Here is a 16,049-nt window from a genome sequence, read left to right on the forward strand (position 1 = left end):
TATAAATATTGGAAAAGACAAGACTTTAACTCCATATTACATATAAGGATATAAATTTCATATCCTGATCTTAAGCAAACTAGCAATAAAGTTGATATCAAATAAAATTAAATATGCTCTATTTTAACTTTAACATAAATGTCACCTCTGATTCTGTATTCACAGTACGTGTTGTGACTCCCACAGTATAAATTCCTCCAGTTGAATCTTCATGAATTCTTATATTTGATTTTTTATTTTTTGCATCAATATCACGAGTGGTATCAAATAAGTCAAGAACCTCTTCATTGTATAGCTACAAAAAATATTATAAGCTTAATTTCAGCAGAAATTGCCTCATGGTTATTAACATACAGTGCATATCTTTCAAACATATCTTAGAATGTCTTCATAATAACATCTCTCTAAAATAACACATAAAAATAATACAAATAAATAAATAAAATAAATATAATACAAACAAAAATTTGTGTTATTATTACAAATACAAATAAGTGCCAGATTTCTTTATAAGAGTAAGAAAAGTAAATGACTTAATCATGACTAATGAGTTGAAGACTAGCTAAAATGATCTATTAATCATTTGCAAGAGATAAACAAATATTTATAAATACAAGTAAACTTAGAAATACCAAATGCAGAAAAATCCTAAGCTTAGGGAAATTTCTAAGAATTTTTACCACTTCAGTTAAAAATATTTCCTGTTGCCCTACCACATTTCTTACTGTATCTAAAAATTAACACTTAGTATTTTTCCAAGGTCAGCAATATTAGTGTTTCTGTATTAATAGTGGCTAAGAAGATTGAACCACAACCTTAGAAGAGGATTCATATACCTATTTTTCTAATGATATACTTAAAGTCACAATGCCTAACAACATTTTGGAGGGTGAAAGGGAAGACACAAGAACGCTATGTCTTTTTGTTTTCCACTATTTATTACCTTTCTTTTCGCAGAAATACATAATGTAAATAATTACATTATTCTTAGTTTTTACTAAATTGGGATGTCCATTAAAACCAGCAGTAAGATAACTGAGGTTAAATTTGAATTACATTTTCTATTTTGTGCTATATAATGCTGAACAATTTAATTAATGATCAAAATGATTAGCTCAGGTAATCTAGACTAGAACTAGACTAGAAGCCTCTTTGGACCGAGCACCTAGAATTATAATGTTGCCATCCACCTAACTGCAATAGTGCTCAAATCCTAGATGTCCTCTTACTGTCATGTCCCTCCCACCACACTAGACTGCCCTAAATTAATCGAAACCTGCCCCAATCTGTGGACATCCTAGCAGGAATACCAGCTTTTGCAGCCCAGCTAGTGCTACAGCCTGAATTCACTATTCCACATACCTTCCCTCCTTTTTAGTCACTGAGTTCCCAGAGCTTTGTGAGCCTACCTACAGTATAACAGTAATTATAAGATAGAGTCTGAAATAAACAATATTAATTGTTTTATTGTATGAACACTCGTCAAGTGTTTATAACTTTTAATACTAACATGAATACTTATTACTTATTATCTATTGTTACTACTACCTATTACTACTACCTATTAGTTTACTCAGATGTCATTTATCAAGCACTAAGTGTCAAATACTATACTACAAACTGGGAGTATAAAATCATAAGGGCTATGGTCTTAAGGATAAGATGTAAAAGGAAACTAATGACACACTTAGATTATTACCTCTAAGAATTGGGCATTCACTTTAAAATCTGGAGGAGGAAGCCCGTTTTTAATTGCAGTGTGTTTTTTTTCTTCAATACTCTTGAAAAGGTGTTTAACAGCACGAGAAATAATACCCTGTTCTTCCTCGATGATGTTAACATCAAATCCTGTTCCCATTGTGTATGTTTTTCCAGCTCCAGTCTGAATAAAAGAACAAAGAAAAATGCATGCTTAGTGTAATAATATAACTTAAAGAAACAAAACTAAAAACGCAACTGAACTGACACTTCTGCGAAGTTATAGCTTCTATGAAAATAATTTGGTACTTACCTGTCCATAGGCAAAAACTGTAGCATTGTATCCTTCAAAACAACCTTCAATTAGTTTTTCTATACATTGAGTATAGATCTGCTCTTGCTGAGAGTCAATGTCAAACACATAATCAAAAGTAAAAGCTTTATCTTTCCCTAGGAAGACCTGAGGTTCTCCTGGTGTGACAGATGTACAAATATGGCATCCTTCAATCTTCTCTTTGGCAAGTTGTGGTCTTATTCTGTGAGAAATAATCAGGGAAAAAAATTAATTAAAATGAATTGGAAAAAAAACTGGAAAAAAAAAGGACTTAAAAATTCTTAGCCAAATCTTTTTATTTTTTTATTTTTTATTTATTTTATTTTATTTTATTTTATTTTATTTTATTTTATTTTATTTTATTATTTTATTTTATTTTATTTTATTTATTTTATTTTTTGAGAAAGAGAGAGAGACAGAGCACAAGTGAGGGAGTGCAGACAAGGAGACACAGGATCACAGGATCTGAAGCGGGACATGATCTGTCTGTGCTAACAGCTCAGAGACTGACACAGAGTTCAAACTCTCGAACTGGGAGATAATGACCTGAGCCAAAATTGGACGCTTAACCCGCTGAGCCACCCAGGCGCCCCTAGCCAAATATTTTTAAAACACTAATGTAATCTACTACTGTTCCTTCAGTTGAAAAGTTTAAATAAATTAAATTATACTGAGTCTATTTCAGAACGAGTTACTTGACAATCCCCAAAAATCATGAACAAGAATAAAATTAATCTTAAAATTAAATACTTTTGTGGGTGAACACTTTTCCATAAGTCTGTAATAGGTAAAGATTCAGTTAAATAAATTCTGCCTCCAAAATGCTGTGTCTTGTTGTTTTTGTTTTAAATTTCTTCTCTTTATTTCCAGGGAAGACAATACCCAAAAGTGAAAAATTAAAAATATAATCTTTATCTTGATGCCCTTGACTTGTCTTTTTTGCAAATTCCTCACCAATGGTTTCCAAACTTATTTAACCACTTCCTTCCGTCAGCTTAACATCCTGAAGCACACTACCACAACATATATGTATATATATTCATAATAAATGATATGTATGTACTGTATTGATATATCATGTATTATGATATACACAAAAGCAGAATATTGTAAAGAAAGAAATTAAAGAGGAATACAAACAGAAGTTCCACTATCTTCTCTCCAAAACCCAGTGAATCATCAAGCACATCTCCTAGGGTATCCTCCCACTATTGGGAAAACCACAGCATTATACCCACCCTACACCCACCCCCATCTGCTCCAGATTCTAGGACCCTCCTCTTCTGCTTCTCTTTCTGATTTCAAGGCCTATTTTCAAAGAAGAAAAGTAAAGATGGTGATATGTTGCTAACAGAACAAACCAAAATATGGCCCTATTATATTTAATCTATAGATAGATTAATCTATATTTAATCTATCTTGGACATATACATCACTCACTGTACCTAGGTTTTTTAAAAGGTTCCTATTTGCTATGATGAAAGAGAAGCAGTTTAAGGAGAAAGTAAAGACAACCAGCAATGGAAAACATAAAATGATAAAGACAGACCAAAGAAAGGATTTTAAAGGAATCTGGTTCCACATTCTTATTTTTTGAGATCTGAGTTTGTTTTTGTTTTTTTTAAATGGGGCCGATAGAAGTGGAATGGGTTCATCAATTTATTAGATAGAAATAAAACAAAACATAAGTCCAGATTGCCTAAATTTTAACCCTTTCAGGTTCATCGGGATAGAAGGTCAATGGAATGATAGGGAAGATAATAATGAGAAGGGACTGAATTTCTGCAACCTTGGTTATCTAAAATAGAATTCCATACTACAAAAAAAAAAAAATGTGCTAACAATACATTTATGTATTTTTTTTCTTTCCTCTGTGATAATGCTATTCTTCTTTCATCAAGTCTTCAATTTCACTTATTTGTTTTAATGGAACACAATAATCAACATGGAGCTGGCTAGATACTGTAGAAAGAACAAGAGAGTAGCCATTAGAAGATCTGGATTTAACTACTTCTGTCACTCCACAGCTATCATGCAGTCTTTCTCTCAGAACTTCAATTTCCTCACCTGGGATAGAAACTATAATTTCCAAGGTTTCTTTTAGATCTAACACTATTTGACTGCAGGATACTGTATTATTAAAAAGGGGGAAAGGAAAATAATATTTATGTACTGCTATAAAAATAAAATGATATAACAAATTAAAAAGGGGTTTCTTACATGAAGCTACAACCAGAAACAGCTAATGTAGTAGTAGCTTTGGCTTCCTGGTTCCATGTTTTGTTGATGAGTGGTCTCTTCTTTCCAAACTCTTTTTTTCCTATCTTACTTCATCCAATCATGGTATGAAAACTGTAACAAAATCCCCAACCTCCTTGGGAGAATCACCATCCTGACTGCTGCCAAGCTAAAAACAGGAGAGTCAACCTCAATTACTCTCCCTTTCCTATTCCATCTACTTAATTGATCTCCAAGAACTATTAATTATCTCTGAAATAGTCAAGAGCCCACCAGTTTCTTTCCTTCCCCATCAACACCACCATTATCTCTTACTTGGATTATTGCAAGTATCCTCACTAGCCTGCCTATGTCAATTCTTTCCCCCACCAATCTGTTCTACATGTTGCAGTATCAGTGATATTTGTAAAATATGAAGTTGATCAGGTCACTACCTTGCTTAAAATCATTCAGTACATCCCTAAATCCCTCTGCGGTCTCTCCTCTTGCCATGCTTCCTCTCTGAAATAAAGGATTTGGTTGTCGATAGTGGTGGCAGTGATGGCTTATTTTTAACCAGTTTTACTAACAAGCTATGCTCTCTCTACCTTCAAATATACTGCTCTCTTCTCCTGGACACTTCCCCAGCCTCTCAATTCCTAACTCCTTTTCCAGCCTGAACATCACATGTTTTCAGTCTCTATTTAAATTTCACATCTTTGGAAAGCTCTTGCTCCTTGCATTCCAACATAAAGTCATATGTGAACACAGGCTTTCTCTCTAGACCTCATGCCCCCAGGACTCTGCTCTCTCCCTTCTTTATAGCAGTTCTGTGAAGCTTAACAAATCCCATGTAATAAAACAGATAAAAATAAACACAAACTGTCTAAATGAAAATGAGCACTGGGCTACTATCTGAAATCAGTGCCTCATTAATTTTAAGTAAATTATTATAACCATAGGCTAACTTATTTGGCTATTAAGATACTTTTAATTTCATTTTAACATAACAAAGGAATGTAGATGCTATTTGAATTGCAGATATGACAGCCAATTTTAGAATGTCAATACCATTCAGAACTTAATCTCCTAAACTCTATTCATCTGATTCTTATCCTTGCTAATGGCAAGGAGGATTGTGTTTGAAGCATGAATGATGTGCAGTTCCACCCATTTGCATGGGAGGGGAGAGTGGTTTTAAAAACCACCAAGTTGGGTGGAATTCTTTTCAGCTGGATCCAGGCAAATGGCAGTTTCCTGGCAAGTCTGAGAAACTCCCACCTAGAAGGGGATAGTCTCCTACACATGTAGACAATTGGAGGTTGACTATACTTCAAAGGTTAGAAATATATTTACCCTTTCAATTCCCCTTCAGATATTAGTATTTTAAACTCTACAACTCCCTAAATTTATACTCAAGTCAAGAATTCTCCCATGAAGTTCTAACCCATGCCAATTCACCTACTTTAATAATGTGAAGAGTTTGAAATTCACCCAGCTACAAATTTCAATCTCAAAACTATAATTTGAAATTATATACAAACAAAATATATCAACCCTTCTGGGAAATAACAGACTAAAAACAGAATCTGACATTTATTAAATATTTTGAAATACCTCATTTCTTAGTATTTTTATATAAAAATAAGAACATTAAACACATTCATCTAATCCCAACACTAAGACATAATCAGTGTTAACATTTTGGTTAACATTAACACTAAGAAATAGTAACACAGCCTTGCAGGTTTTTCAAAATGTGTATTATATAAGTAGATAACATTTGAAACTGCTTCTTAAAGGAAAACAATTATGCATAAAACCTATGTCATAAATATTTAGAGTAAGATATTCTCATAGTATATAGCAACATTATATTATAAAGACCAACAATCATGTGGGTTCTACCTATAATATTAATTTGCTAATAGAGATGATCTATCTCTATTTAGGTTTTTTTAAAAAATGATGCATTGGAAATGAATGTAGGCAGAGTAAGGCAATTATGGAAAATAGCTACAGTTTTGCTAGAGAATGTGCTTTTTTTCTTAGCATGAGGTACAGACCCTTTATCCTTTGTGGACCAATGACCAATGGGTGGGTCTGAAAGGGAAAACCCATGAAGAGCCATACAGAAAACAGAAAAGTATTTATTGTACCTAGTTGTAAAAATTCAAGGCTTGAAACAGAATATGATACAAATGTTCATTATTTAGTTTTAAGATAAAAGTACATGAACAAATATCTCCATTTTCCCCCATCTAAATTTTTCCCTTGACATACAGTTGCCTTTTAGCTTCTGCTCTCACACTCTCCTGAAACTGCTCAGAAAGAGGTACTTGTCATTTCTAAATAAAGTGGACCCTTTTTAGTCTTCATCCTACCTCACCTCTCTTCAACATTTGACCCTATTTCAACTTGCAGGGGCAGAAAAAAATTTTTCCCTCTATCCTCTTAGGTTCTACTGGCTGCAGTCCTGTAAATTAGACTGAGAAAAGACTACTCCCCTTGGTAGTCACCAAAGGGAAAACAAACAAGTTTATTTACATATCTATTATGCATACATATGGAAATACTCAGTGATGAATAATTCAAAGAGTGGTTAGAACTTGCACTTATATAGCATATTAACAGAGGAAAAAGGACTGAGTTTCTAGGACAGCAAACAGTGGGAGAGTATGAAGAAACTAATGGAAGATAAGGGCTAACTAGCTAAGTTTGTTATGTAGGCTCCTGTGCTACCATTTCTAGTGACTAACTTTGGTCCTTCCTGTTCCAGAGGGGTGGGGGAAAACCTTTACAAATTTATGTCCTGCTTTTAGACAAATAGGAGGAGGGCAGAGATCTTTCCTTCTATCTGCTTTTTTTTTTTTTAATTGCCTTCCACTCAAAATAATCCTTATGTCAAAGTGGCATACTTTGGGGTGGCATATTCTGCTACTCTTCATATATCGTATTTCTCAAATCTTTATCTGCAGTTGGCTTCTATAACATCTCTTCTTTTTTTACTCATTCTGATTACTGGACCAATCTTTTTCTTTTGCACCTCATATGCCAACTTCCTTTAAAATATCAGTGTTTCCTCCCCATAATGTCTTAGTTATTTAGCATGGTATCTAATATTTTCCTAATCTATATTCTACCTGTCATTCCATTTTCAATTCTAGTTACATCCAGCTACATCCAACCACTGATCATTTCTTGGTCAACTTATATACTTTCATTCACCATTCCAAAGTATGTGGTTTTTGTTTTGCTTGGAATGCCAAACCTCCATCTCTCTGCACAGAAACCATTTTTCAAGACCTAGCTCAAACATCTGTACCTTTATAAAGCTTTCCCCTGACCACCCCAAGCTTGAATTAATCTATGCATTTTGTACATGACTTTAGAATAGTAGCTATCAAATTGAATTCTTATTGCTCTACTAGTAAATGAATTGAGGACAGATAATAGGTCTTCTTCAATTATAAAAACAAAGTAATGTAACAAACATTTATTAACTGAATCCTATAAACTGCTCTAGTTAAGGGGGGAACATTTCACTACCAGCCATGTGACTATCACAATAACATTGCTACATCACTTTATTCTGTCACTAGAAACCTGATCTTGAACAGTTATTCAACCATTCTATGTCTGAATCTTCTAAATGGGGAACCTAGATTTAATATCTCTAAGGTCCTTTCTAACTTCAAATTCTATTTTAATTATTCCTTTAAGAAAGCAAAATCCTAGGGCACCTGGGTGGCTCAGTCAGTTAAGCGTCTGACTCTTGATTTCAGCTCAGGTCATGATCTCATGGTTTGTGAGTTCAAGACCTGTGTCTGACTCCATGCTGATAGTGTGGAGCCTGCTTGGGATTCTCTCTCTCTGCTTCTCTCTCTCTCTCTCTCTCCTTCTCAAAAATAAATAAACTTTAAAAGAAAGAAAAATCCTGACCTAAAAGAAGTATCAATAAACAACCTTTTCTTCCCCTATATCCACCATTAGTTACACCACTTGTTCCTTATTTCTTTATGGTTTCTATCATTCCCTTCAACTTTTATAGCAAATACACATGTGCCATAGGAACAAGGAACTTCATTAATAAAAACATAAAGACAGCTCCTTGCAGTGGCAGTAGCTAGTAAGGATTAGGGGAGATTCTGAAACTAGGACCAGTAAGTTTTCCTTAAATTGGGCTGTTTTCTGTTCCTACCTTCATAGTAACAATAACTGGTTTCAGTAACTGAGTATATCAAATAAGCCAAGAGGACTAGTTTCAAGATGTTCTTGATAGGACCAAAAAAGAAGAAGATAAATATATGGGGATGGGAGTGAGGGGCTTATAGTTGCTACCTGTTCAGCTAGAATTTTAGTCATCAAATTCAAAAAGATGGAGTTTAAAGTCTAATTCTGCCACATACTGTTGGAGGAGGCAATCCACCATGAGACCAGAGCATCCTTGCACATTCTTGCTGGGTATGCCAAGAATACAAGAGCCTGACTGCTCTCTTTAAGAATCATTTCTTGGGGTGCCTGGGTGGCTCAGTCAGTTAAGCATCCGACTTCAGCTCAGGTCATGATTTCTTGGTCCGTGAGGTCGAGCCCCGCATCGGGCTCTGGGCTGATAGCTCAGAGCCTGGAGCCTGCTTCTGATTCTGTGTCTCCCTCTCTCTCTGCCCCTCCCCCATTCATGCTCTGTCTCTCTCTGTCTCAAAAATAAATAAATGTTAAAAAAAAATTTAAAAAAAAAAAAGAATTATTTCTCAAAGTTGCATTTTACTGCAAGCAACCTTTAGGGATAATACCTTCCACCGGACAAAGAGGTAGCTTGCTCCTGCTTACTATCAAATCAGTGAATCCCCAAGTTTGTGTTTCTCAATGCCCTATGGCTTGCAAGACATCCATGTAACAGGCCTACCTGCATTGCCTCCATGAACTGAGGAAGCGGGAGAATTGGGAAGCAGTTCAAATCATCATGAAGCTTACAATGCTCTGTCCTAACTCAGGAATCTGTGGCTTCTGCCACTATACATGACACAGTAACAGACTAGTTTGTTAACTTATAAATAGGATAGAATCTCAGACTTTCACACGTCTTGCATACTAACTAGGACCTTTGGCAAGTCACTCTCTTAGCCTCAGTTTCCTTACCTAAAAAATGGTACCATTATGACTGTAATATCCACCTCAAAGAATGTTGAACAAATGAGATAATATGTGGCAAAGTCTACGTACAGATAAAGTGTTGTTCTTATTGTTGCTACAGCACCACTTGAAAATTCTCCAGGTCAGTCCCTTTGTAAGGCACCTTTATCATTTTAAATCCATTTGAGCCTTCCAATGTGGTATGCATGATTTTCTCTTAGGCTTCCCAAACTATTGCCATATTTTTCAAAACACCCTGTGGATACCTTGAGTCTTTAAGGAACAATTAAATGTAAAACTATTAGGTAAGGAATAGAGGTATAATGCATCAGTGAACACGACCTGGATATATATGTGTACGTATACATACAAATATACAAATATCTATTGCTATGCAAAGACAATCAAGCTAAATAATGTTATACCTCCATTTGCAATGAAGTCATAACCCTAAAGTTAACATTTTCATAGCAATAAACAACCAAGCCTCATTATCCTGCTATTCATATTAACATGTCATACAGAAGTCAAAATGGGAATTTTTATCCTTTCAATATTACCATCATTTTTACTATCTCCATATAGCCAATAAAGAAACTTCAATCCGAATGGAAGAGAACCAAGTTCCTGAGTAACAGTCTTTTTTAAAAAGGGGAAATAAATTAGGGCGTCTAGGTGGCTTGGTCAGTTAAGCATTTGACTTTGGCTCAGGTCATGATCTCATGGCTGTGCTGACACAGCTCAGAGCCTGGAGCCTACTTCAGATTCTGTGTCTCCCTCTCTTTCTGCCCCTTCCCCACTCATATTCTCTCTCTCTCTTTCTCTCTCTCTCTCAAAAATAAATAAACATTAAAAAAATTGAAAGCCTGATCTTAATATTTTTTAAAAAGGGGAAATAAATTATTATAATACATTTTCGTCTTGTTCTGAATTAAATTTGATTAAATGCTAGTGACTACAATGTTGACAAATAACTAATCAATGATTTATAGTTACTGAAGGGTGCTGATTTACATAAATAAATGTATGCCATTATAATGTATACCCCCTAGGACTTGTGCAATCACCATTTTTTTTTCTAACATCACTCATTAACCAAGGTCCAAACATGCTGGCAATCAAACCTATATTTTTTTTAATTTATTTTTAAGTTTGTGTATTTTGAGAGAGAGAGTGCAAAAATGTGAGTGGGGGAGGAGCAGGGAGAGAGGAAGAAAGAGTGATGCTCCACACCATCAGCACAGAGTGCAGGGCTCGAATTCATGAAACGTGAGATCATGACCTGAGCCGAAACCAAGTGTCAGACACTTAACTGACTGAGCCACCCATATACCCCAAACCTCTATTTTTAAACACAAGTAGTTTTGCAGTACCTTCCAGACTTTCTCTTATCCCTTACCTCTTCTATCCTTCTGTCTCTGTTTTATTAAAGGCATCACAACAAATAAGCCTTTCTTTTCCTAACTGGTCAAGGTATTTTTATTTTTCCCTATAAACAGAAGGGAAATAACACACAAATGTCTTCCTTTCTGCATTTGGCCATTGTTAACCTCTTATTCTGTCAGAATACACTGATGTCCTTAATCTACAGTTTCAAAAATGTGACAAATTTTTCCATTACCTAAATGTCTTTGTAAACTATCTCTTCTTTTTTTCGCTTGAGTTATTCTGATCTCATCCCCACTTGATTGTGGTAGTTCTCCAGTTTACTCAATAATCTGACCTGATTCCCACTTTGTGTAGCTCTTTTACTCACAGCTATCTGTAAGTAGCACACTTGGCACCTTGTTAACACCTTTGTTCTTCTTACATGACACCAATAAATCTGTCTACTGTTCAGATCCTTTGCCTTTTTCTCATTTGTCAGTGTTTTGGATGATCATTATATTGGATGCTACTTACCAGTGTTCAATTTGATATTTTACTGTTAACTATAACTTACTAATTTCCTCCTTTCCATTTCTTAAAAATCAGGACAGCTATCCCATTGCCACCACAACAGAGCCACTGGAGTTTCTGGTCCCTTTTTTGATCTTCTCCTAGTTCCATTCCAGTTAGTATGCGCACATTAACAAAGGGTCTACTCTAACCCTCTACCTTTTGTTCTAGAAGAGAGTTTCTGACAAATCATAGGAACTTGTAGACCATCTGTGGCCTTGCTGAATTGTTTTCTTAAGAGATCAGGCATGGCATAAATAATAAGTAACATAGGTCCACAAAAAGAAGTTCCCCTTCCTGAAATGGATCTTAAATTACAGTGATAATTGGTGGAAAGAAAGGTATTTCTCCAAGACATTCAAGAAAGAAACACACCTCGGTAATTCCATTAAAGAGATTAATTCTGTAAAATGCTTAAGAACAATAAAGCACAGCAGTATGTACCTGGGACCAGGAAATATACTCTTATGTGAATGGAAGAAATGGAGAGAAGTTCATTTCTTTTTAATCCATTAATGATGAATCACTTTTAAAAATTACTCAGAAATCCTATCCTAATCTGTATAATTAGCTATGTATCCTATGGCCTCATCTCTGTGTGGTCCACCTGACTCGTTTATTCTCACTCAGAAACACCAAAAGATATGCATTAATGTTTGGGGCTGCAATTCCTAGACTAAGCTACTCAGTCTCTGGCTTGCAATGCCACTTAGAAAAACAAAGATTTATTGCCCTCAAGTACAGTTCCCCACTGGCTAATTAGAGAAAGAAAGTGGGGGGGGGGGGGGGGGGGGGGGCGGGGAGAATGACGGAACACTGACTTCTCTTACTTCCACTCCCATGTCTCATACGTTTTCATCCCTATGATTCAACTAAGGATACAGCACACTGAACAATATTTTCTCATAAGTGAGGAAACTAGTACTTCATAAGGGGAAGCCTCAAATGCTACTTTCTCTGTTAAGTACCAGTCAGATGTTCAGAGAACTACAGTGAAATAGTGCACATAGGCTGACAAAATAAAGAAGAAAGTAACCAAATGCTGGATTTAGAGAAAAGTCTAATCCTCTACATCACTGTAATTAATACTTTTAGAAAATCTGGGCTTTCTTCTTTAGCCTCTATCCCCAAAATTGAAGACCTTCTACTCCAACAAACTGAGGGAATAAGGAAAAAGGACACTTTAAGTGATGACATGACCCGCCGACCTACTGTTCAAAGTGCTCATCAAATTTCTGTTGTTGCTGGTGGCTGTCCATGGTAGCATGTCTATAACCCAAGAACATCAGAAAACTTCTTTGAGTCAACAAATCCCCAATAAATGTCAAACAGTGTGTAAAGCAAGGACTTTAAAAACAAGAACAAAAACCTGAGAAAGGTAGCTATCAGAGAGGGAAAAAAAAAAAACAAAGAGCTGGAAGAAAATTAAGCATGTGTTCAATGGAATATTGTATACAAAGAAGAAATGGAATAAAGATTAGTCAGAAGAGAATACGATAGTTACAGGAAAATCTTCAGCAGAAATTATATTTGACCTAGATCTTAAGAGGAGATTAGAATTTTCCAGGCTGAGAAGAAAGAAAGGTCAGTTTAGGCAAAGCAAAGACAAAGATACAGGAAGTGCATTTGTTCCCAGTCATAACATAGATCTTTGCAGAGAAGCGCCAGGATAATAAAAGTGGCTAGAATTTAGGAATGTTTTATAAATGTTATGACAACACCTAAGTAAGCATCCAAACTAAAACATTATCTTCTAAAAGGAACACCCTCTGCAAGATGAAAGATGCCACCAAAAGGCACACAAAAGCCACATTGGATCTCTGCCAAATGTCTTTTAGTCTTCTTCTCCAGATCAATTCTTCATCCATCTTCACCATACTCTGTGCCCTAGGAGACTAAACTTCATGAGCTACAACAACGGACTCTCTTCTCTTAGTCTTCCAGTGCAGTTTAGCAGTGGGAGGTGCCAATAGGACACTGTACAGCATGAATGAGGTCAAGGTATTCATTCACCTGGTTTCTTCCTACCAGATCCTGTTGGTGGGCCATGTTCCTTTACCAAAGGCCACAACTCCTATCAGGACATCTACAACAGTAGGTGTTGCTCACAACAGAGTACTGTCTTATCCTTTAGAGTTTCCTTAGTGCAACCCATCCTCTACTACACTTCCCCCAATCATTTTGTCTGAATGTGTCATCTGTCTCCCACCAAGATCCTGACCAAATCAGTTAGTACATGAAAACAGACTATTTACTTTTAATATTTTTAAATTAATAACTTAATATGTTAATCAAACTTCCAAGAGATTGTAACACAATGCCAGCCTAGCACCAAACTTTGGAAGCAATGATGAGCGGTGATATTTATACTTTATTTGGTAGTAGACCCTCTCACCCTATGTTTCTCAAATCATATACACACATAATGCCATTACTTCTACCACCTACTCTCCTCCCAAACATAATCTTAGTCTTAAAGCCAAATATGCAAAAAATTTATAATGAAGTCACTTCTACTAGAAGTACTCCAGGAATTCCTCACCACTAGGCTCCCTACCCATAGTAGCCCCTAAGGTTCCTTCATGAAATCAGGGCTTCTCTGAAAATAGGCCTATGAAAACCAAGCCCTCATATCATCAGAAGTAAGCAGTTTCAAGGTGTCCATTGTTTGTTATAACTACTCAGAGAAGCAAACGTCTTTAAAATTATGCATTTGGAGTTTGACTCTAATGTATTAAGTTTGGCTTTATCATCTAACTTTGTAATAAATTGCCTTTCTTGATTTTCAGTTCCTCTGCCTGAAAGACTTCAAGTTGATGTGTGGACATAGGGTGGAGAAGCTTTGTCTTTCATCACTTTCTTTAAAACATGGCAGATTCAGGGGTGCCTGGGTGGCTCAGTCAGTTGGGCATCCGACCCTTGATTTCAGCTCAGGTCATGAACTCACAGTTCATGAGACTGAGCCCCATGTTGGACTCTAAGCTGACAGCGTGGAGCCTGCTTGGGATTTTCTTTCTTCCTCTCTCTCTGCCCCTCCCCTGCTCATGCTCTCTGTCTCTCTAAACAAACAAACAAACAAACAAACAAACAAACATGAAAAAAGAAAAAGAGAAAAAAAAACACATGGCAGATTCAGGGGCACCTAGGTGGCTCAGTCGGTTGAGCATCCAACTTCAGCATAGGTCACGAAATCACGATTCATGGGTTGGAGCCCCACATTGGGCTCTCTAGTGTCAGCACAGAGCCTGCTTGGGATCCTCTACATCCCCCTCTCTCTGTACCTCCCCATGTGCATGTGAGCACTCTCTCTCCCTCAAAAATAAACATTTTTTAAAAACATGGCAGATTCAGCTCCTTATTTATTTATAAGATTTTATTTTAGAAAGAAAAAGATAATTTGGAGTTCAAAAAGTAAATTCAAAAACCAATGTTGTAGAGAAAATTCCTACATATAGTGAGAGATGAACTAGATAATCCTACAGCTCCCTTGTGCATCAGCTCTAAAATTCTAAAAACTTCATATTGTGATGATTCCAAGAACAATTACAGGTAATCTGATTGCCAATAAAATAAAAACATGAATCGTGTTCAAGAGGGCAAATCTACCAATGTCTCTTAACTTCCAATCACCTTGTATTTAATAAAAAAGACTTTATTCCAATGGGGCATTTTTAACAGATTCAGCAGCCTTAGATTTTTTTTTTTTTTGTAGAGAAAGAGCTTGAGTTGGGGAGGGACAGAGAGACAGATGGGGACAGAGGATCTGAAGCAGGCTCCACACTTATAGCAGCTGACTGCAGTAAGCCCAATGTGGGACTTGAACTCACAAACCATGAGATCATGACCTGCACCGAAGGTGATCACTCAACCAATTGAGCCACACAGGCACCCCAGCAGCCTTAGATTTTTTAAATTATTTTCAGGGGTGCCTGGGTGGCTCAGTCGGTTAAGTGTCCAACTTCGGCTCAGGTCATGATCTCACAGTTTGAGAGTTCGAGCCCCGCGTTGGGCTCTTTGCTGATGGCTCGGAGCCTGGATCCTGATTCGGATTCTGTGTCTCCTTCTCTCTCTGCCCCTCCCCAACTTGTGTTCTGTCTCTCAAAAATAAATAAATGTAAAAAAAAAATGTTTTTAATTATTTTCATACTGTATCTATGCAGTGAATGGTATCCTCCCAAAATTGTAATGTCCAAGTCCTAGTCCCTAATGGAATGGCATTTGGAAGTGGGGCCTTTGAGAGGTAATTAGATTTAAATGAGGTCATGAGGGTGGAGCTCCCACAATGAAATTAGTGTCCTTAATAACAAGAGGAAGAGAAACCAAAGCTCTCTTTCTCTCTCCTTACCATTTGAAGACACAGTAAGAAGACGGCTGTCTGCAAGCCAGGAAGTGGGCCTTCCACTAGCACCTTGATCTTGGACTTTCCAGCCTTCAGAATTATGAGAAATAAACATCTTTTGTTTAAGCCACTCAGCCTACAGTACCTAGTTATAGAAGCCTACACTGAGTAAGATATTGGATTCACTCTATGAAACAACTCTAATATCTTAAACTATTATGCATGCTAAGTGTTATGAGGCAGGACTGACCATGAAAGAGTCTCACTGGGACTCAGAATATAAAGAGACTTTTTTTTTTAAGTTATTTTAGCAGTCCTCAAAAATGAACAGTTAACAAGCCACACACACACACACACCCCCATACATTAACATGTGGAATGAAATTACCT

The 16,049-nt window shown here is 36.2% G+C and overlaps 1 protein-coding gene across 8 annotated transcripts in view; it reads right to left on the reverse strand.

Annotated features, from left to right (window-relative positions):
• The window catches only part of KIF21A (kinesin family member 21A), a 150,930-nt gene that overhangs the window by 71,964 nt on the left and 62,917 nt on the right, over positions 1 to 16,049 (reverse strand). For all 8 annotated transcript variants that reach the window (XM_042946256.1, XM_042946254.1, XM_042946253.1 and 5 more), the window contains exons 2-4: positions 2,012 to 2,234; positions 1,700 to 1,882; positions 146 to 295 (exon numbers count right to left, since the gene is read on the reverse strand). In XM_042946256.1, coding sequence (XP_042802190.1) covers positions 146 to 295; positions 1,700 to 1,882; positions 2,012 to 2,234 — 556 coding nt within the window. The remainder of the gene's footprint in view (positions 1 to 145; positions 296 to 1,699; positions 1,883 to 2,011; positions 2,235 to 16,049) is intronic.

The sequence above is a fragment of the Panthera leo genome, chromosome B4 (assembly GCF_018350215.1).
Source record: "Panthera leo isolate Ple1 chromosome B4, P.leo_Ple1_pat1.1, whole genome shotgun sequence".
NCBI classification, from domain to species: Eukaryota; Metazoa; Chordata; class Mammalia; order Carnivora; family Felidae; genus Panthera; species Panthera leo.